Consider the following 23,851-nt stretch of genomic DNA (forward strand, 5'->3'; position numbering starts at 1 on the left):
CCACTGGAACCTCGAATTCCATTGCAAAGCATGTATGTGCCATCTGGCATAGCTTATGAGCAGAATGCAGGAGCCTAAGAAGTCTCAGAATTGCTCTCACTGTGATCCAGCACCGACCCTGAAACATCAGGATCATAGCCTGATAGTCCTGGACTCGTTGCATCGGAAGGAACACTTTGGACTCCACTGTATACAGGAGAACCCCAATGAAAGGAAGCCAGGTGGGACTTTCACTCACTGATAGTGGACCTAAACAATATAAGAAGGTTACCCATCGTCCAGAGGAGGTGCAACACGGACTGTGGCAAACACCTTCAACAGCCAGTCATCGTGGTACAGCAAAACTGGTATCCCCGAACTCAGAAGATGGGCATCGACAACCACACTCACTTTTGTGAGCAGACAAGGGGTGCTGGTGAGGCTGAAGTGGAGGACGGAATACTGAAAATGCTCTTGGTCTATTTTGAACAGCCAATAAAGTCTGATTGACTGCGGGACAGTTATATGAAAAGACCCATCCTGAAAATCTAAAGACACAATCCAGTCCCACAAGTCCAGAACAGACAGACTCAGGGCCAGGATTCGCATTTTGAACTTTTTCGTTGCAGGAAGGCATAGAGGCCATAGGTCCCTTTTCTTCTTCAGAACAAGAAAATTATGAGTGTACCAACCTCCTCAACTTTCTAAAGGCAGAACCCTCTGGATAGTACCCTTGAACAGCAACACCCACACCACCTTTAACAGAATGGACAGGGGATTGTCTGAAATTCCTCTGGTCTGGGAGGAATAGTGGGAGGGACAGAAAGAAAAGGCATTGTATAACCATTTTGAATGAGCTATAAATAAGACCCACCTGTCGGACAGGATGGATAGCCAATGTCGAATTCTGCCCCCCTCCGGTTGGGCATGCACAACTAAGGCCACACACTGCAGGCCAGACCCACATACGTGGCCTTGAAAGGTCTGTGGTGCATACTAGATTAGTGAGGAAGGCTCTCTCTGTCTATAACCTAGACCGCTATAATAGCCTCAAAAATGTTCTAAATTAATGCAAAAAACGTTTAAGAGTTTAACAATCCCTATGAGTGCACCACAGCTCTACTGCTCTTAAAACGCTCTAACGCAGAGTCTGCCTTCTTACCAAACAGGAGGGACCCATTAAAGGGTATAACCAAGACGGAGGCCTGTACATCCCTGGAGAAATCTGTGGTAATGCATTCATGTTTGTCTATGAAGTACAACAACAGCACCGACTACCCTACCCAGGCAATCCATCTGTGCAGATAACATTTTTGGCTGCATCCTGTCCATCATAAATCATCTGGGCCTAACAGGACCTAAGGTCTTCTGAGATTGCCGCAAGAGCTCGCTGGTTAGGCCCACAGGGAACGTGTGTGTAACAAACCAGCAAGAAAACAGCATATGCGGATGGTAATGTTAGACTGGCAGAAGAAAACATGCACAAAAGCCGCAATACTGTCTGTTAGGTTGCTTGGAAAGAAAATCCAGTTCAACAGGAGCTGGTCAGTGATGTCTGGCCATCTACCTAGTCACAGGCAGATAAGAACCAGGCTTCCATCAAATGGCCATCAAAGCATCAGGGAGGGCATTGTTAAAAGGAAGCAAGCGCTCAGAAGTAGTTGGCCAAGGCTGTAAAATCTCTACTAGGTTATTTAGTTTGGTCTCAACTGAAGGTAGCTGTAATTGCAGTGTCTCAGCATGACTCGCTGAAGGTCCGGAGGCCAGTTATGTCTCCGGCAAGGTGTCATAGTCCTGTCATCATCAGCATAATGAGGGGCAAGCCATCTCCATCACCATATCACCATCCTCAACATTGTGGGGTGCCCCATGCTCTTGCATGGGATCACAGACAGAACCAAATAGATAATGGAGCATCTGCTGGTACAAGTAATGTGGCAGAGGCACTGGGTTAAAGTCAAGTTGCATGGCAACTGTTGCACTTTTGGGATTTCATAGTTTGACATTGGTTGGGCTTAAGCCGAAGTCGGTTTCGGGTCCAACATTGGAATTAGCACCAGATCCTCTTCTGATCCTGATGGTGTTGGTCCAGCACTGTTGTAGAAGGGGCCAGCATGGATCAGGGGCTGGAAAAGACATATGTACCAGTATCAGTATGAGCCCGGCAACAGGCCCAAATGAGACAGACAGTACTGGGGATTGGCCCGGCGACCTTAGCCTGACTGGAGAAGCCTCAAGTTCCATAGGGCCTGAAGGCATGCCAGAGGAAGCAGAAAATGTATGAAAATGTGCAGCAAGGCTTCCTTAAAGGTCTCAATCTGCTGCAGGTTAGAGGACGGTCCAGAAAATTTGGGGCATATCAGACCATCTGAGGAATCTGTTACATGGCCAGAGAACTTGACGGGGCGCGACTAACACTGTGATCCCCACACGCCTTCTCTTTGGAGTGAGAGTGGCAGGGTGGGGTTGTGTCCTGCTTCAATTTATAATGCTTGCCCTTGGACTACAACTTACAGGAGGACTTTGAGTGCAAAGTTGAGTGATTGCGGGAACAGCCTTGCATCTGGGACTCAGTTAGTGCCCGCAACTTGGATTGGGAGCAAGATTTATACGTAGGCTTGAACTTCTTCTGTTCGATGGCATACAACTTTGCGTCTCAATCTCAGATCGCATTTGGGTGAACGATGACACATCAATTTAGGCTCATAGAGCGAGCCCAGGCAACAAAGGCACACCTCCTGTGGGTCTGTAACTATTATCTGCTTCCTACCGTCACGGCTTGGCTTGAAACATGTAGTTTTGGGTTTTGATATAGTTCCCTAGCACAGTGGTGAAATTATTTTCGGAGTAGTTAGGAAAACCAACAAGATTGACAGCAGTGCTCCTGATCTACGTTGGCAAATGCATAAAGAAAGAAACTTGTCTCAGCCCCCCTAGTCACTCGGGAGCATTGCTATGGAGAAAGTTATCCAAATCCAGTCTGGTGCCTGTAAAGTATTCTAGGGTGAGGAATATGCAGATAGAAGTATCCACCAGAAAATGAAGTTCCGCAAAGACATGGAACAGCATAAAATCTGAGTTAAGAAAGTCATTTGTTCAACTAAACAGATTTTAAAATACAGGGATGAAAAGGGAGTTGTAGGATCAGCCTCTGAGGAAGATTTTTTCCAATTGCCTCTCTCTGTGTGAAGTGCCTTATCAAGACTCAAGGTGAGTCTTTATGGCCTTTTTCCACGCCCTCTGGAGGTTCCTGGCGCGACCTCTCCCTTTGACCTCTCCTATGAGGTGAAAGAATCCTTGTTGTCCTCATCAGAAGTGGAAGATTAAAGTCTCTATAGTCCCAATAATAGCCTCATCTCTCAGAATGTGAGAGTTATTGAGGAAAAGGTTAGACATATTTCGCGGTCTATTACCTTGTTTTCTGCCACTCTGCCATATTACTGCCTTAATAGGGTCAGAGAAAAGAAGTATGATCTTAGATGATCCAAAAAGAAGTAAAAGCTGAAGAAACTGAGCAGAGCTCAGGGAGACTCCCTTCACACACAATGTGCGGTGAAAATCTGAGGAGAACTGCCTCTGCTGGGAAGGTTCTAGAGGGTGCTAGCAGCTGATTGGCTGGGGCCACTGTTTGGTTCTTTTTACTATAATGATGTAGTCTACTAAGACTTAGGCCTTAGGCTTTTTCTTTTAGCCTACTACTGTTATTTACTCTTGGCACTACTTTTGTATTTACCGTGGGACTCCCGCCTCGGCGACGGGGAATGATTCAGGCATGTGAATCTATGAAAGATACCCCAATACTGGATAACAGTACATTAAAGCTGGTTCATTTGCACCCTCAGGGAGATCATTACACTGTCCCTTAGCTGCACCACCGTGCATGTTAGAAGAAAATTTCAAAAGCACTAAAAACAATACTCACAAAGCATTCTGCGGCATCATCCATTAATCCGAGCTGAAACCTGTGTTCATCCTTAAAGCTCTCGGCCAGGGCATTTCTCATGATATCTGATGGGAGGGCTTTCTCTTGGCTATGTTGAAACTCTGCAAATATAGACTAGAACAAACAAAATATACACAGTTAATCTGAAAACTTAAAAAAACAAAAACGAATCAACAGTAATTCAAAAAAATGAATTTTATACACAAAAAAACACTATTGCCATGAAGACATCTTTCCAATCTACATATAGTAGCGGTATTGCCACCCCAGATATCCAAACATACAATGCCACCTCTCACTTTCTTATCCTAAATGCCTGGTGGTACGGAGACAGATATGATCCTGCTTACGCGGTTGAGCATTGGGTGATGGACACTACACCCCTACACACGATCTTATATTCTGGTCCGACAATCCAAAGGTTGCCTCTGGCAACCAAAATGGTGTTTCTATTTTGGAGGCAGTCGCTACGCCGGGTCGGGTGGTAGGGTAAATTGACGAGGGAAGCCCCCTTTAACATAATGGTCTCTTGCCTCAACTACTAACATTATCAGGTTTTGAAGGATGGGAAGCCATCGGTATTTCTACAGTGGGAGATGTTCTTCACAGGCAGACCCTGAAATCCTTTCAAGAGCTACAAAATGAATACAAAATGCCCCGCCTGCAGTTTTACAAGTACCTCCAGTTTCGGTATGCTTTCTCCCCATATATCACGCACCTTTACAATATACCCGACTTCAACCCTATATAGGCCAAGGTCCTTATGGGGGTACTAGGTGATCATAAGATCACAAAGAATTATCGAACACTGGTGATAAACGCACCCACAACATTAGACACGACAAGTGGCGCCTGGCAAAACGACTTAGGTTCCATTGATAATGATGACTGGGTGAAGCATTTGAGTCTCCACGTGATGCCGCCATTGCAGCACGCCTATGACTCCTATAATTTAAATATTTAGACAGGGTCTATTATATGAGACATAGGCTCTGGAGGGCGGGACTGGTAGACTCTCGTTTCTGTTTGCGCTGTGAAACTGCTGAAGGCACTCTTACGTACACTGTATGGCACTGTACAGCACTTTTGAAGTTTTGACAGGGGTAATCATGTGCCTTTCAGATATACTAGGATGGGACATCCCTTATTCACCAAAATTGGCCATACTCCATATCACCGATGGTATCAGTGGCAACATATACAAGCCCCATTTATTACATCTCGGCCTAACATTGGCGAAGCGCGACATTGCTAGGGCATGGAAAAACATGTCCCCACCGCTAGTCGGGGTATAGAAGAAGGGTCATGATTTTTTTAAGGGGCTGGAGATACCAGTGTTTAAGGCCAAGGGATACTCCCAGAAACATTTCAAGACTTGGAAGAGGTGGGTGGAATATCTGGGATTGTATTGGGAATCCACTTCAGGTATGCCGACAGATGGGTAGTCGTTGTGATGACAAGACAATGATTCACAAAATTCCGTAGTAATTGCATGATTATTAGGTTGAGATGGTCGAGAACTGCATGTATTAGTATATATATATTGGATATATGGCACTGCTGTTTATTGTTGATGTTTTTGGTTTGAAATTATTAGTCTTCAAATCCTTTTATTTTATTATTGTAAAGGTCAACATCAATACTGCTATGACATATGTTGTATCATTTGCAATCCTGGATGTTAAAGGACTATCACGGCTGTTGACAATAAAAATATTTGATGAAGAAAAATAAAAAACACTATCCTTCCCCACCACAAAATTGAGCCTATTAATTTGCACATGTGATCTCACTGCACCATGCCAATCAGCATTCATGACTACCGGTTTTAACAGAATTCCCATAAGATTACGCACATCACTCCTGTGTGGGCAGCTCCTACATATCGCCACCCCTCTCCTCCAGGCGACTTTAGGTACAGAACATTCAACAGAAAAGAGCACTAAGGGAGCTATTCTCTCTAACGTAGAAATTCCATTGTTAGAGACTCCATGTTGGTCATGGTTTACAGAGCTAGCCAAATCAACAATACAGGCAAGGTGAACTATTGAGAATACATTTCAACATAGCTTCCTCCTAATAAGTACAATATCATTTTTGGAATCTCATTTTCAGCTAACGATCAAATCTGCAAATACAAGGTAGCACTTATCAGAAGCATACTTCTTTAAATAAGAAAAAAAAGGTAGTATCTCACAACGTCCCAGCAAGAAGCAAGGAGATACAACAGGGAGAGAGAGAGGGGTGACAGTACAAAGAAACGAAACAGAGCAAACGGGCCACAAGCCAAGAGCAGTGGTGGGCATAGGTGGGAAAGTCAATGAGATAGTCGGGTAAAGAAATAATGGCGCCTTCAGTTTGAACCAGTTTAAAACATTGATCTACGAAAATCATCGCAATATGATAAATATACTCTAAAAATGTTAGCGTGGCCCAGTGCTGCTTCATATATCACCGGTACCATCCTGATGCTCGAATAACATAAGCTTAGCAGGCAGCGGACCTCGCCGGCCCACTGCCACTGGCTGTATTGCTGCCTACGGGGCTGCTACAGGACCCCATGACATCCTGATGGTGTGCACGCCTAGCTGGGCATGGAAGCGGCTGGTCCACATGACCGGTCATTTACTGTACTCGTCAGCCCCCCCCTGGCTGCCCATCACCTAGGAGTCACTGGTGCGCCGAACCCTTACTAAATACTCTCTGACCGCCATAGGTGACCTTTTCCCAGGAAGACATATATTCTCGAGGACGGAGGATAATCGTTTCCGGACAGCTCGGCTGATGGACCAGTTCATGTTGAAGCAGTTACAGGGGGGGCTTAGGGCGCACGTTCTCCCCTGGAACTGGACGATTTGCCACCCTTGACGCTACTTATCACAGATACATGTGGGGACCACCTGATATCTAAACTCTACAAGTCATGTTTGGACCTGCTCCCAGCTAGAGACACGGAGGTTCATGCAGCCTGGTAGCATGGCCTTGACCACCCACTGCCTGACTCCTAGTGGTACTACTGCTGTATGTAGACGCGGACGATCTCTCTCAATCAACGCCATAAACTACTTTGTTTAAAATTTCAATGGCAGGTATATACACCGGCTAAACTACACTAGATAGACCCCTCACGTTTATACGTATGCCCCAAATGCCACGTTCCATCATCGCACTTTGCTCACATTACGCAGACCTGTGACAAGATAGCCCAGTACTGGTGAGCCATATTTGCAGAGCTGTCAAGCATGACCTCACCGGTGTTGGCGCTCTTGGGATATGTACAAGACACCCCCAATTCCTCACGCTGTTTCGTTGCCATTTTCCTTATGCTGGCTAAATGGGAAATTGCCACAAAATGTGGCAGCAGGCACCCTCCTACACAAAAAGCATGGCTCAATTGCATAATCCACTGTAAAGCTACCTGCGAATTATACGCTAGCTGGCAACCAATTTCATCTAGACCCAGTGACATATGGCAGCCATTACGAGACTATCTCCTTACGCTGGAAGATACACCCAGCTCCCTATCTCAGCAAAATCACTCAGCTCCCTATTTCAGCAAAATCACTCTATCTCAACGCCTACAGACACAACAATGAGAGGGGTGCCAATGACGACACTACATAGGGCACCTTCCTTGGTTTGTATGCTGTGGAGCTAGACCCCCCCCGCATTACTTAGTCCTCTGCCTCTACTTAATGTCAAATGTATGTCTGCAAGGACTAGGGAGGGGGATGAAATGTATTGCTCTTCTTGTACTTGTTGAATTGCAATTACAGAGCAGTGCCTTTTTTGTTACTGTAAAAATGGAGTTAAAAAATGTTTTTTAGATTAGCGAGTCAATGAAAGATAGTCAATAGGGTCTTGAAAAACAATGGCAATACCGCCTCCTACTGTAGCCTCTCTCTACAGTCTGAGTATATAGTAATTTCCTGGCAGAGCTAAAGTAACTGACGGAAGGGTAGTAGGGCTCAGACAGGTTTCTGTTAAAAAACAGATCTCTGGAGATAGAGAAGAGATCAAATCCCAGAGTTGCATGTTTTGGTAGAGATCTTATATTGCAAAAAAGGCTATTTGAACCGAAAGAAACCTGGGATGGGGAATAAGATACAATAGTCTCAGAGAATATGTGAACTGTGTCCTGTCTGATGTAGTTAGTATGAATAGCGTTGTTTACTTCTTGGGTACTTGCTTTGATAGTGTTGGATATGCAGGAATAACTGTACATTCGACAAGCCGTAGGGCCCTCAAAACAGAGTGGAAAGCGGTTTGGGCAACGAGTATCTAAAGGGGCTAGAAGTGAATCTCTAAACTGATGTAAGGCTGTTGCAGAGTGGTAGATTCTAGTGGAATCACCAACCTCTAAATTCAAGGGAACAGGGGTCCTGGCGATGTTCGGGTGCAGACGGGGTTTCCTCTGGCGCACTGGTGTCAGGTCCGCGTGAGCATCAACCTTTTATGTAAGGATGTGTGAGAACACTAAAGTGCTAACAGGCAAGATGGTGGGCCGGAGCCATGCCACCAACAACCACCAGGAGAAGAGGCAGCTAGATCTTTCTACGCGTCAATAGGTCAGACACCGTGGCAGACGGGAAAGCTGACGGCGCACAACAAAATCAATGTTACCAATGAAAATCTGGCTACCAATATGGTCCAGTAGCATGGATTAAAAAGAGGGGATACCTCAACAATTATTCTTTCAAAAAGCTTCCCACAAAGATGCCTCAGATACATCACCTGAGAGACACCAAATAGAGATGTTAGTTTACAGCTAACCGTGCTTCTTAAATCAAGAAATAGAATACCAAGTTCAATACATAGAGAGAGGGGAGCACACTGCAGAGCTAAAAATGGATTGAAGTAAACCTGCCGAGCACAGGCCAAGCTAATTTTGTGAGCAATGTCTGCAGAATCCATGCCAACCTGCTGGCTTTTAAATTCGCCCAATGATGAAAATGCACTGCAAAGTCAAATAAACTGTGTTTGCTCTAATTAAATGTTTTTTTCAACTCGAGGTAAGCACTTTTTCGTTATTTGTGTTCCTGAGCAAATCAAGAGGGAATCCTGTTTTCAATTTAAACATTTCAAGCTTAGGGTCAGGGGACGTACTGCCAAAGGTGACAAACAACAAGGAGAAACTGCACACAAAAAATACTTAACACTGACTAGTCTTTGTCTCTCTCTTACTGGCTCTCCCCCAGTCTCCTACGTTTTCGCCCTCTCTCTCTCGCTCATCGGATATTCAGTTGCACAACCATGTAGTGCAGAAACTGTATCTTGCAAATCGCCACCAGGCTTCAAAATTATCCAAGGTGCTTGCAGAAATATTTTCCTTATAGAAATAGGCCATAAAAAACGCCAAGGGAATGGGAGTCCCCGGTATACATAAAATAGCAATAGAAACCATCACTAAAACAGGATCTACATCTTTTTCAACAGTTTTTTCTTCAACAATTTCTCCAGGATGGCAGATAAAGAGAAGAAGGCCCTCTTTAAAGCATGTGCCACCTTTGCTAAAAAGAGGTTATATATTGAAGACAAGCACCAGGACTGCATTTACTGTCTGTACTCAGACCACAAAGCTGCAGACTGCAAGATATGCCGCACCTTTTCTACCAAGACTTTGCGTGATCGTGAGGAGCGTCTTTCGTTATAGAAATAGGCCATAAAAAACACCAAGGGAATGGGAGTACCCGGTATACATAAAATAGCAATAGAAACCATCACTAAAACAGAACCTAGGCCTAGGCCCATTCTTGTTTTGTAACCTATCCACCTCTTTTTGTAAAAGAGACCAAAATAAAAAAATGACCAACCAATCAGATTAGCCTCACCCCTTAGAATCCTCCTGAGAGAAGCTCAGAAACTCAGATTTTCTACCGCACGTTGTGCAAGGGAGTCTCCACTGAGCTCTGCTCAGTTTTTTCCCTAGAACTTGGATTCTACATCTTTTTCAACACTTTTTTCTTCAACAATTTCTCCAGGATGTCAGATAAAGAGAAAAAGGCCTTCTTTAAAGCATGTGCCACCTGTGCTAAATAAAGGTTATATATTGAAGACAAGGATCATCGTCGACGAGTGGGTCTTTTTTGCTGATTTTACCTCAGAAGGCAACGATGAAGGCTTTTTGAAGGTCTTAGAAGCCTCAGGAGGAGACATTGGAGGAGCAGAACTGGATTTCCTCTCAAGTCTTACTTCTTTTTGAAAGTCCTTACCTTTTTACACCTCAGTGAGGAGATTCGACAGGACTAAGCCCTTCAGACCTATCAGAGGTCTTTTTCAAGGCCTTACCAGGGCGTTACTCAGAAGGTGGAAGAGAAGCTCTACCCCTTTTTACAGACCTTCTGAAAGAGGACGCAGAAGTTGTCTCATCGCTGTCACTGGACACTGGCTCCTTTCTTTCTTATCATTCATATCTTTCTTTCCTTCTTCTGGCAACTGATCGAGATACGGGGACAGGTCACACCACATCTGGCGATTGTGACGTCCAAGTATAGCCAAAGAATTAGCTGCTCGGACCAGCAGGCTGGACATAGATTCTCTAGAGATAAAACAAGGACCCCCTGAAGGAAATACATTTCCTGGGTCAGGGTAAAGCAATTTGAGGCAAAGTAAAATACCCAGGCAAGACAATTGGAAGAATATCTGGCAAGGTATAATATGGCAAAATAAAATACGATAAAAAAGTAACAAACACAAGAGAAAGAGGAAAAACAACAACGTACTATGATAGCATAAGAGATTTAATTACAAAAAGATTTTTGATATAAATATATTCAATTATACATAAAAAAAATTAAAAATTCATTAAAACAAACAGGTTTTGCAATCAAAATGATACACAATATTCCGGAGAATGTTAGAGTATTGATCGTTCCCAGAATTGATTGAAGAAACTGATATCTGACGCGTTTTGACACATACAATGTGTCTTCATCAGGACAATTTCAGCATAATTCTTCAAACATGGAGGGACAGTTTTTCGAGATTTTTATGTTCAAGTTCATAAGTAAAAATAAAGGTCTGTTTTGAATTGTAAATCTGTTAACGTCCTACATATGTTTTGTGACAAATCTTCTATTAAAACACGTAAGGTGAAAGTAGTTTCTGCAATACGCCAGGTGTTATCTTGCAATCTTTTGTTCAAATACAGATGCTTAGAGCGTTTCCTCAGAATACGGTAATATTTCCGGTTGAATAAAAAAGACCTTAATGCTGTTCATCACATCCTTCAAAGATCGAGTGACCTGATCAAGAAAGCACGGCAAGGCTTCAGACTAGTTATACCATACGAAAATCAAAGGGGCAGCGTAGAACGTGATTCTGCTGTCCCCATAACAAGGCAAGTTAAAACCGCTGTCTACTCCCGGCTTTATGTTAAGTTGAAGTCGGAAGTCCGCAGAGCTTCACCCGTCTATATGCCTCTTAAATAAGCTTTTGCGATATTCTGAAAACGGCGTGGCGGGTAGCATCTGGTAGCGTCTGGTAACTCGTCCGTGTAAAAAAAACGGACGAGTTACCAGACGCTACCAGATGCTACCCGCCACGCCGTTTTCAGAATATTGCAAAAGCTTATTTAAGAGGCATATAGACGGGTGAAGCTCTGCGGACTTCCGACTTCAACTTAACATAAAGCCGGGAGTAGACAGCGGTTTTAACTTGCCTTGTTATCAGGACAGCAGAATCACGTTCTACGCTGCCCCTTTGATTTTCGCATGGTATAACTAGTCTGAAGCCTTGCCGTGCTTTCTTGATCAGGTCACTCGATCTTTGAAGGATGTGATGAACAGCATTAAGGTATTTTTTATTTAACCGGAAATATTACCGTATTCTGAGGAAACGCTGTAAGCATCTGTATTTGAACAAAAGATTGCAAGATAACACCTGGCGTATTGCAGAAACTACTTTCACCTTACGTGTTTTAATAGAAGATTCGTCACAAAACATATGTAGGACGTTAACAGATTTACAATTCAAAACAGACATTTATTTTTACTTATGAACTTGAACATAAAAATCTCGAAAAACTGTCTCTCCATGTTTGAAGAATTATGCTGAAATTGTCCTGATGAAGACACATTGTATGTGTCGAAACGCGTCGACAGATAGTTTCTTCGATCAATTCTGGGAACGATCAATACTCTAACATTCCCCGGAATATTGTGTATCATTTTGATTGAAAAACCTGTTTATGTTTTAATGAATTTGTTTTTTTTTAAAAATATGTATAATTGAATATATTTATATCAAAAATATTTTTGTAATTAAATCTCTTATGCTATCACAGTACGTTGTTGTTTTTGCTCTTTCTCTTGTGTTTGTCCTTTTTTTATCGTATTTTATTTTGCCATATTATACCTTGCCAGATATTCTTCTAATTGGACATAGATTCTCCACAGTCCTAAATTGTTCCATTACTATTGTGCAACTACCTGCTGAAGACTATCTTGCAACGTTATTGCTACTTAACTGATGATGTGCACAATCCCTTTCTAGAAAATTCTATTTTATATTTTTCTTACATACCCTGGTTCACTGCCTATACTTCCACCAGCCCCTCCATTTTTATCCCCATCTCGGGTTAGGAGTGAACATGAGAGCCTTTGAATACCTTGTTCCAATATCAGATGGATCTTCTGTTACATGTCCATGTGTTTCCTTATCAAGTGAAAAATCTTCAGCCTCTTTCCATCTTTTCCAACAGGTTCTTCATATACTGGGAGGTTGTGACATTGTTATTACTCGGAACTTAAATCTGTCATTTACATTTTTTAAATTGGTGCACAATAAACCAACGCACATTATGATCATACAATCTGTCAAAAGAGCACGGACATCTCAACGTGCCGAGTAGGTTCATACTATGACGAATAACCAGCGAAACCAGAGAATCTGGTTTGAAAATTATTTTTTCTAAGCATACTCTCTAGGGGCCACAGTGGGCTTTGCAGTCACACTTTTGCATAGTCCTAAATTGTTCCATTACTATTGTTCAACTATCTGCTGAAGACTATCTTGCAACTGCAACTTTATTTTCCCATAATGTCTTTCTTTGCACATCTCATGAAAAGATCTTGATCAAAACGAGAGGTTATAGTGCACAGGCCCTTGCTAAGACTCTCCTGTTCTTTTCACTGGGAGGGCACGTGCCTACCTCGGACCTCTTACAGGAGCCTGGTCGGTTGTATTGTAATACTTGTATGGAGGTCCTCAATGTACTTTTACTATTATGCAGTTGTCCGCAGAGGAGTAGTCTTTGACTGCCATTAAATTGTATTATTCCTTCCCTTTTTTTGAAAATGTGATAAGCATATTTTGAGGAGAAAATTGTTTTTTCTGTTTGTATTTTCAGGTTTGGAGGTCTCTGTTTTATAAAATGCTCAACAGTACAATCTCTATCCCATCCATCAATCAGGGCTTTGAGAAGGATAACATTCAATTTAATCTATAAGCCTAACTAGATGGTGTGATAACTATTCCTTTAGCGTCAGTCTAAAGTTATTTACCCACCTCAGCTCATTGATGATAAATCTAATATCAGAACTAACGAAAACAATTATTTATTTCAATTGTAACTCAGATGGTTTCTTCTAATTTAATCAGGGACGCTGTCCTGTGAATAACTACGTATGCTGGATGTTCTTTCTGCTATTACTTTCTTTCCCTTGGGAAATTATTTCCTCTGCTTTGTAATTTTAATTTTATTTTGTGAAAATAGCTGTACGAGTCTGGTTTATTCAGTGCCTGTTCAACTTCGGTCCCGTTCTGCCTTCCTTAAGAGTTACCAGTTTTTTTTATAGATTTCTTAGAATGTTACAGTGAATCATCTACTGATTGATGCCAAAGCACCTAACTTGTTTTGCCAGAGGTATGTGGCTCTTTTCGGTATATGTAACACTTCATTATCTGATGCAGAAATCTACTTCCTCTTAGCTGAATATTAATTTGAATGGTATGCGAATCGCAAGTCTACCATTAAGTTTTTTTGTCGTGTTTTACTGTTTTACTGTTTTCAGCTCTGAAAATTACTACTTTAGAAATTATTTTTTTTTCTTTCTATCCGGAGCTGATATTCATCTCAATTTCTGTGCCTTTTTTGGATGTTCACCTCAAGTTAAGGATCAGCACATGGAGGAGTGAAAGAGTGCAGATATTCTCGTGAAAATGGCTTTGGTTTAGCAGCCTTAATTTTTGTTTGCCTTTTTGACAGACTAGTTATTCATGCTACGGCAATGTCTGAACAAATGACCTGGGTTGTCGGTTTCCATACAAATATTGCAAATATGTCATTCTTTGGGAAACCCCTAATATTGGAGTGTTTAGTCTGCGCTATCATGCTTGTTCCGGTCTACAACCCAATTTTCTTACTACAGTCTTCTAAGGTTCCGTCTACTGCCTTGCAGCCTCCTACAGCCACATCTGCAGCCTCCTGCTGTCCCCAGCATCTTAGCTATATCTAGAAGCCCTGCTGTTTCATGTGATTTAGTGTCTTATGAAGCCGCCTCTTCCCACTGGCACGCTGTATTCCCCTCAGAGACTCTTTGCTTATTAGTGTGCGGGCAGCCTCCTAGCCATTTTCGTCTTATGACTTTGAGATACTGCTTCCAGTTTTTAATGTGGATGTGCTGGGTAAGGGAATAGACTTGAAGAATAAAGCACACAGAAAATGGACTATGCCTACGACTCACAAACATGAGAGACTGACAGGTAAAAATAAAGTGTGACCGTGCTTCCCTGGTCCAATGCATTCAAACTTTCCTATCCCAAAGAATGGTGATGCAGGCCGGGGAACTATTAACTAGCCCCAGGTATGAGAGTGAGGAGGTATTTTCTAGCCAGATGTGGGATCTAATGAGGAGGCAAGTCTTTAACTGTGAATGAGAGAGCAGTACATTATTTCACTTGGTTCTCGCTATACTGCTGACTATAGAGTTAGAAGAGATCTTCCTTTGATAAACCGAGTACTCATTTGGTCTAGATTTATTGTGAAGACACAGGCAATTTGAAATCTGTAGCACGCAAAACAGTATTGTTAAAGAACCCGGCACAGTATACATTGTGTTTGAAGTTTCTCTGATTCTAAGGCTGTGGTTCTGTTTAATATCCATGGTACGGAACTATTGTTAACCAGTAAAACTCTTTCTTTCTTTGAGACAAATCTGGTTTTGAGTCTTAAAGGGGAGAGATAACCATGGCCTCTGAATAGTAGTTATTTTCTTGCTTTTCTTTAAAAATGGGATGATTCCAATACTATGAACGGATTTAAGTTTATTGAATTGCACTAATTAAATGTTACTGTACTTTTTAAAATTTGAGTGGGATTTATCTTGTGTTGTGTGGCACTTTATTACTGTTTGAAGGGCTGCATAAATACTTTGCACATTGTCTCCAAGTTAAGCCCAACTGTTTTTGTGCCAAGTTACAAAAGGATTAAGCCCAGGTTAATTTGGAGTTTGCTTGTGACTTCACCCCGACAGGAATTGTAGTTACTGCTTGAGTAGGGTTTTACCCCCCCCCCCCACATCAACCAGTAACCCAATTTCCTACAGTCAGACTGTAAATATCAACCTGTGGTTGCTCCCTTCCAAACCAAATGGAGTCACCGGCTATCCATATTAGCCAACTACGACTGCTCTGTCTTTTTTAGATGGAGAAAAGGCAGTGACAAAATACTTTGCGGAGAACGGATTGTTTTCCTTCAGCTATAAATGGCTGTCTAGAACATTCTCTCGCAGAGAGAGTAGGAGTTTCCCTTATTTTCTCATTCTGTTTTTGCAAAGGATCTATATTTTCCCTGACAACAAACTGGGATATGGCTATTAAAAACGAATCTTTGTGGCTTAGGTGCATCCACCCAAATGCCAAAGACAAAGTAATCGTTTTTTGGCTATACCACTTCCCACCATGCATGCAAGCGAAACTATGCTCTCCCAGAGGTTCTGAAGAGAGCCCTGATGTTTTTAGATACATAATGATCACAAGTGCCCTTGTAATAAGGCATTTGGAATATCCGTCACTTTGGGATGGAGTACCAGTCCTACAAAAGTCTAAACACTGCCCTTATTAATTAAAGCTGTGTATGGTGAGTCTTTGAACTGAAAATGTTTTGGTCTTGCTCAGATTTAAGTAAACATTAACAACTCATGGAAAAAAAAACATTTAACTTTTTTACTTATCTAAAGCTCCTGTTGAAAAACAATTGGACCAATTGGAATACGGCACTGAGCATTCCAAAAGGCAACCTTAACTCACATAGGTTTACTTGTTATCATTCTATCCTAATGCACTAGTGTTAGAAATGGGGGTCTCTAGTTGGCAATGATTTGCACCTTTGTCCAAGTAGGGACCCTTGCTTCTAGTCAGGGTAAGGGAGTTACGCCCTGCTCACCCCCCTTAGTAGCTGGGCACGAGCAGACAGGCTAATCTCAGAAACAGTGTGTAAAGCTTTTGTGCACACATACAGCAGTGGCGGTGCGTCCATTGGGGGCGTTGGGGCGTTGCCCCACTAGCCATGGACGACTGCACTGCCAATGAATAATGACTTTTTAAAATGAAATCTGAGCCGAGCACACTGCGCGCTACCTGTCCCGGGAAAATCCCGACCGAATGGGGTATCCATAAGGAAGTGGGCCGTGGGGGGCGGGGCTGCAGCAGAGTGACAGGCAGGCAGGTCACACAGACAGGCAGCGAGGTGCTGACTGCGCATGTTAAATCGCGGAGTAGTCAATTTTTTGACTGGCCCGCGCATGCGTCCAGTAGACCTTCCCTCCCCCCCCCCTCCTTAGCACTCAGATACATAGGGGGACCCGGGGCCCCGGTCTCTTGTAGGGCAGATAGTGTCCTGCTCGTAGCCAATCCTGGCGCAGTGGCGCTGTTCACGCGGCGCCAGGATTGGCTGCTGCAGCAGGATGGTGCAGCGCGTGGGTGTTGGCTGCTCGGAAGAGAGTAAGTGTGAAACTGAAAGGCATACAGCTGAGAGGGTCTGTAGTGGCGCCAACGGACCCGGGGCCTGCTCAGGAGTCGGACCTCGGGTAGGATTGTTTAAATATATTTTATGTGGCGGGGTCTGGCCCAGTAGTAAGCCATGTGGCTATTGTTGTGCAATTGTGAATGCAATGCTCGTCTCGTCGTGTGTGCGTAGGCGAGACTCGCCGATCTGTGGAATGATGAACCATGTCTGTACAAGTGCTGAGCAGTGCGAGTGCTCGCATGTGCCCTCTGTTTTAATAATCCCCCCCCCCCCCGCACGACACCAAGCGAGCAGCGACTGGTATGACCTGGCTGTACCCAAAACACTGACCTGGTCTCTACACTCTCTAACCTGTGCACGAAACACTCCTCTCAACACCCTGACCACTACACGAAACAGTGTCCTATTGTTCATGTTCACATTCTTCTTAAGTTAGTTGTGCACGAAATACTTCCTACTTTCCACACTGACTCTGACCTGAGCATGAGCATGAGACACGCACGCTTCTGCAATGCACACTCTCTGACCTGGGCTGCGCACGAAACAACGTCCTACTCTCTCTCACCCTCTGACCTGTGCACGAAACACTACCAAGTGCATTACAGTATGACCTATGTGTGAACAGTGTTCTGGAGTGGACACTACACTCAGACCTGTGTACGACGGAGCCCTGCATTCCACATTATCCCCTGAAGCTGCTCTATGCAGTATACACACAACACTGTCCTGCACCCACACTTTGACATGTGCATGAAAAACTGTCCTGCGGGAAAGTTGGTAGCGCATAAAACAAAGCCCTGCATACTCCACTCTGCCCTGCTCACAAAAAATGCCGTTCTCGCAGCACTCTGCTCTGTGCACGAAACACTTAAAATGCATCTAGTTAATAGCAGTGTGTTTGTGTAGAGATAAGCATGACCTACGGGTGACATTATTTTCCCAAATCCACCCTGGTGCAAGCAAGGAGAAAGCAGAATATCGTGTGACATTTTTCTGTGTAGTTCATGTAAATATTTCATTGTTTACGCAGCTGAACCCTGGGTGGTGTTCCTCGCTTTAATGACATTAGAACTGAAGAGTGTAACTCAAGTGTCACTCTCATGCAAGCCACCGCTGGCTATTCATTGGCGCCATAAGGGAATGCTTAGGTTGTGAATGTGTAATAGCCACTCACACCTGCCTTCGAAATTATGAACAGGTGGCAGTTGAGAGCTCTCGTAGCAGATGCAATACGTTGTATTTGGGATCAAATATGAATGCAACACACCACGTGCATCTTTGTTAATGAGACATCCAATTACAAACTAGAACACCAGCGTCCTACCCAACAGTAAAAGAAGATGTGGCGCTATGTCTAGAGCTGCCAGTGATGGAGCTGGGAAACAGGCGTCAGGTCAGCATCCTGCGATTCTGGCCAACTCACTTTATCTAATTTCTGGTTGCTTGCTGTGTATGTAGTGGGAGAATGGGATTGTGGTACTCAGTGCTATCTTCAAGTATGCGGTAGGGACCAAAACGTTTGTGAGAGCTTGCTGTGGGAAAATTGAACGGACAATAGTGACAACCGTGAGTGGGTTTCCTTTATTGTCTTCATTATGAACGATTTTTAGGGGGATATCGGGGGAAAGGAGCGAAAGCCACAGGCAGCTTGTGTCTGTGGGACCGGTGTTCTCTAAATAGTGCTAATAATGTTCAATCTATCCCCCCGTTGACATACGTTCGCTGAGCCTATCAGAACCCCAGCAATAGGTTTAGGCCCACCACTTTTTTTGTTTACAATCTAAGCATTGATTAGTTAAAAAAAAGTGTGGGGTATATGATATGTGCCAGTTGTGCTGTACAAGGGAAGGAAATGAATTGCGCTGTATCTGCCATTCATTGTTGGTAAATGCAACACGTGGTCTCAGTCCTTTGCTCTTCATAATTTTCAAATGTAAATGAGACTAGTACCGTACTAGTCTCATTTACATTTGAAAATTATGCTAGTAGTACGGGGCCATACTGTAGTATCCGAGCAATTACTTTAAACCAGTTCGTATATACCGCACAGTATTCAGACGTCTTATTTTACAATAAATTCAGCTGAATAGAATACAATGCTTATTTATAGGTCAGGCTTGTTCATGCCCGCCGTATGATGGATTGACAATGTTTCTGGAACATTTGATTATTCTCTAGACCAAGCGAGGATTGTTACCGTCGCTGCAAAATGCTTAGGTTGAATTTTCCCAGTTGTTGAACATTATACATTTGACTTTGACTCGCAAGGAATTTGTGAAAGCTGCAGCGTTGGGCAAAGTGGCACTGTGAGCATCGCCTGTCTTGTGTACTGCTGCCGAGCACTGCTATTCATTAGAATAACATTCAATGTAAGTGAAGGTTATTCTAATGAATATCACTTTGTAGTAACGCCCGAGCCATAAACAGTCACCTCGCATTCCGGAGAACACGCAGACCCAAAAAGTAAAGAAACGCCGGTCTTTGCAAAGTAATTTGTCGAGCTGCAGTGCAGATTATTGTTTTTTTTTTTTATCATGGTGACTCTGACTCTGGCTGGGTGCATATACAGATTAGATGAATGCAGTTATTGCTTTGCAGAGGCCTGCCTCTTCCAGGGCACAGGCTCCCTAATGACATGATTGATAGGCTGTCCGAAAACCGAAGAGGAACTCATCAGATATTAGATGACTAGATGTGCTTGGTTTGATGAACTGTAGTCATTGGGATAGATGTTTAAGGTGTGGTGTATTCTTCGTGGTGGGCTTTGTTTTCAGTGCGAGCTGTTCTGGGCGGGAGCTAAGTGTGTGAGAGTTACTTTCTGGTGGGGCCGCTGTGTTTTGTGCACTAATTAACGGACGGTGCTGGTGACAATGGCGGGTTCAAGCTGCAGTGGCCTAGTCACGAAGTCCTTAGCCTTGTTTCTATAAATCTATACAGATTGAGCTATGAAGCGCAAGCGCTAACAACATTCATACATTAGACATGCAGCTTTTCAGAGGTTATAATAATTGAGATGAATAGTGTGCAAGAGGTCAGATAGCATATCCATTTGTAGAACCACCACTGAGTAGGTGCTAATACTTTCTGTGTTTTTGAGCAGTAAGTACATATTGTCTACCACCCCACCGGCTCCTTTCCAACCTTATGCACACTCCACAACCAACTCGCTGCAGTAATGACAAAGCCCGAGTCACTTGTCAACCATAAACAAACCGTGACAAGCAAGCTCCCAGTGGCATCTTTTCATGTCTTGTAGTGTGTTTTTGATTAATAAAGAAATTGTACATATTAATCTGGTTTTAATATGTTTTGAATATGTTCATGCTCAAAACTCTGCTGACCTTTTATCATCTTTGAAAATGCTACGTGGGGATCCTGTGTTTGTCCAAATAAATAAACTGCTTTCAATTTACCGGCCCATCCCAAGTGTTCCAAGAATCTCACCCCTGCTAAGCACAGATGTAAAGTGAGAGAGGTAAATCAAACTACATGAGTGAAATCATTACTCATGCCCCGTGCAAACGGCCTTACATTGCACCTCGGAGCACCCGTCGAAATTTGGCATCGCCATCTTGTTGCGTCGTAATTAGGAGTGTGCTCCATGAATTAACTTACTTATGTCCACAAAAATAGTGCACGATCATGTACATTTGCTGCAATTATAAAACAGCATCTCAGGGTTTCTGGCCAGCAGTTTGTTGCTTTATAGTGAGTTGTGCGCTCTTCGAGCACCCTTGTAAGTATGCACACACACTCGTTCATGAGCATGCATTTCTTGAAACGTTACCCACACCCATTTCGCTAACATTAATAAATTGCAATTCACGTACTTTGCCTAAAATCCTTGCTGACTCCCTCTTCGCTAACAACCATAAACTGCTTCTCTGGCCACAGGCCCATGGTAAACACCCCTTTGCTCTCCAGCTAGGTGTGTGCGCTAAAATACCCCTACTAGTATACAATTAATTTTATTTTCTGAGTAGTGCCCGAGTAAAAGGATTTTCTAAAACTGGCACAACCTGCATCTGTAACTGCCTCACGCTACGCAGCATAAGCCTAATGAAAGATTGATTGCATCTGTCAATGGGAAGAATGCAGGAACATATCCAATATTTACATAATGTGTTGTCTTTACACCACTTCCTTCATATTTTACAGCTTTCCGTGTAAGTCTCCCCATTGTCTATGTGAGGGACGTAGAAAACAGCCAGTCTTTTGAAACCGATGATGCACTGAAATCACATAACAAAGATGAACTACCATGTCTTCTGGCAGAAAATTCAACCTTAATTATTTTTTTAACTCAAAATGCTGGTTTTTATTATAGATTCGTATCTGTTTAGAAATGACAAGTGCATATGGGCATCATTTAGGTAGTTGTGTCTGTGATTTGGCTCTGATTGAAATCAGGATTTGTGCAAACTGGGTTACTCGAGTTGATTGAATCGTTATCCAAAGTGAAAGTAAATATATTTTCCGTTTTGAAAATGTGTTGCCAAATTACAAATACATATATTTTTAAGCTGAATTTCATTTTTTTTTTTTGCAAAGGTATGAATGAATAATTGGTTCTAAGATGCTATCGTAAAATATGTTTTTGAAAAGATGCTATCACATGCTGCACAGGTGGGCATCTCTGACCGCAGCGCTAGGGTGCTCTTGGAGAGGAAGGGCACACGCAGGGACGGGGCGGAGCACACAAGTACAGCTTCCGTCATGTGTGAAGGAGAAACTTCACATCCCCTTGTGGAGCTCTACCGCAGGGCTGGGGCGTCTGCGGTCTGCTGAGAGCAGGAAGTCATCGTCCGAAAGAGAGAAGTGGAGGCCAGACAGTACGTCTTTGAAGGATGTGTGCCAAGGAGGGTTTGAGTCAGAAACGATACACATAAATGATTCCAGGGCTCTTTCCATTCTAGTTCCCTCCCACTTTCATGGCACAGGGCCCCCTGCATGGAAATCACACCTGGTGCAGTAAGGGCACACACCGCACACACAGGCCTATCCAGTGTTCCAGCACCACCCTGAAGCGGTTCCACCGTTGGTATAGCCTCTGAGGAGGGGTGTTGTTGTGTGTTACACTCCCTGGGACATACACCCTACCCGAGGAGGAAGAGGCCCCCATAGCCATCATGCAGGGAGAGGGTCTGAGGCCAAACAGGGCAGCTGGGAGCTCTCTGAACCTGTGCTCACCCTCCCCGTGTTCTGCATGAGTGAGAGAGCGAGAGAGAGGAACATAGAGAGAGAAACAGAGAAAAAGAGGGAGAGGGAGAGAGAGGAAGAGAGAGAAAGAGAGAGGGAAAAGGTAGAAAGACAGCAGTTGAAGAGAGGGATAGGAAAGGCAGAGAGATACAGAGAAAGAAAGAGATGCCAGCCGGGCTCCCAGCCTGGAAGGATTTAGAATTCTGTGTTTGAATGCTACTAGTTTGCGTCCTGTTTATTTGTTTGTTATTAAAATACATCTGTGAGGTACTCGGCAATGCATTGTGTTTTGTGTTTCAAAGTCTATTATGAAGCTCTGTGGTTATGCTGAATAAGCAGCTACCTATGTTATATGACACCTCTTTATTAATGTAATAACTGCACATTCACAATTGCTTTATTAACCTTCCTGCTTTCTCAAATTTGCTTGAAAATTCACCATTTGTCCACTCTTTTTTTTAAAATTTCTTGGGGGGGAATCCCCCCGAACCCTCCTTAGGGGGTTCGGGCTCGCTCGCTACGCTCGCTACCGTGGAGTAGGATTATCATTTTACGCCTCACCACTTTCAAATGTCACCAGCCGCCACTGACATACAGTAATACAGTGAAAACACTACAAATGGACACCACATCAGTTTAGAATAGGAAATCTTGATCTAAATAAAACGAGACCAAAACGACAAAAATCCACCATACATATATCAAGATATATTCCAAAACAGGTTATTCACAGTCATAAAGCTTGTAGCTGGGGCTTTTACAACGTCATCCCCAATGAAAATACCAAAGTACAGCGCTGACTGCAGGTGTGCGGCGCCGGGCCCGGAGTCACACAGACCCCAAAGAACAGTACCTTGGTAAAAGATGAAAACTAAGACGCTGCACGGCGTCTGGGAGGTGATGCTTCGTTGGCGGCGTCAGTTCCTAAAAACCACAGGGGAGGTGAGGCGTCAGTACCTAACTACGATGCAGGGAAGGTGAGGCGTGGGTTACTTACTGTTACCGGGGAGGTGACGTCGGTTCCTTACGACGATGTGGGGTCGATAGATTCGAGAGGTTACCCACATCAGCTATCGGCTCCGCAATGATAAAGCACCGGTGTCGGTGAGGTCGGGGCAGCGGTGCGGGTCGGTACGTCGTGAGCGCAACGAGCAGTGCCCTCAGCTCCGGTGCAGGCATCGGCCTCGGTGACTGTGTCAGAGTCGGTACGGTGCGGCGGCGGCAAGCGGTGAGGCTACGGTGTAAGTCGGGCAGTGCATCGTGCACTTCACAAGCAGTGCCCACGGCTCCGTTATAGGTCGTGATGCTGCTCGCTGGCATCGGTGTATCTATTTCCCTCTGTGGCAGCTGAAACAGCAGTTCCAGGAGGACAGAGGGAATGAAGCCTTTGTGTCCATGAGAGTTCAGAACAGGCAGCAAGCTCTACGCCAAGTCCTTGGAGATCTACTTCAAACAGGATACACAGCACACAGAAAAGTCTTGGTCTTCTCCTTGGGAGAAACAGTCACTGCAGGCCAACCCCACACAACACACAGCAAAGGGGCAGTACTTCTCCTTCGGTTTTCCCAGCTCTTCTCCTTGGCAGAGGTTCCTCTTGAGTCCAGAAGTAATTTAAATGTCTATGGTCTGGGCCCCAATATTCATACCACCTTTTCATTGGTTCTTTTGCGGCAGAGAGTCTCTTAGCTCAGTAAAACCAGTTCTGTTCTCTCTGGTCCAGCTTCCTTGCAGGAGGTGGAGATTGCATTGTGTAAGGAGAACCA

At 43.7% G+C, this 23,851-nt stretch overlaps 1 protein-coding gene across 1 annotated transcript in view; it reads right to left on the reverse strand.

The window, feature by feature from the left end:
- Positions 1 to 23,851, reverse strand: part of USP53 (ubiquitin specific peptidase 53) — a 250,197-nt gene that overhangs the window by 155,414 nt on the left and 70,932 nt on the right. The window contains exon 3 of the mRNA XM_078675936.1: positions 3,902 to 4,036. Within this exon, the coding sequence (XP_078532062.1) occupies positions 3,902 to 4,036 (135 nt within the window). The remainder of the gene's footprint in view (positions 1 to 3,901; positions 4,037 to 23,851) is intronic.

The sequence above is a fragment of the Lissotriton helveticus genome, chromosome 2_1, assembly GCF_964261635.1.
Source record: "Lissotriton helveticus chromosome 2_1, aLisHel1.1, whole genome shotgun sequence".
In the NCBI taxonomy this organism is placed as follows: Eukaryota; Metazoa; Chordata; class Amphibia; order Caudata; family Salamandridae; genus Lissotriton; species Lissotriton helveticus.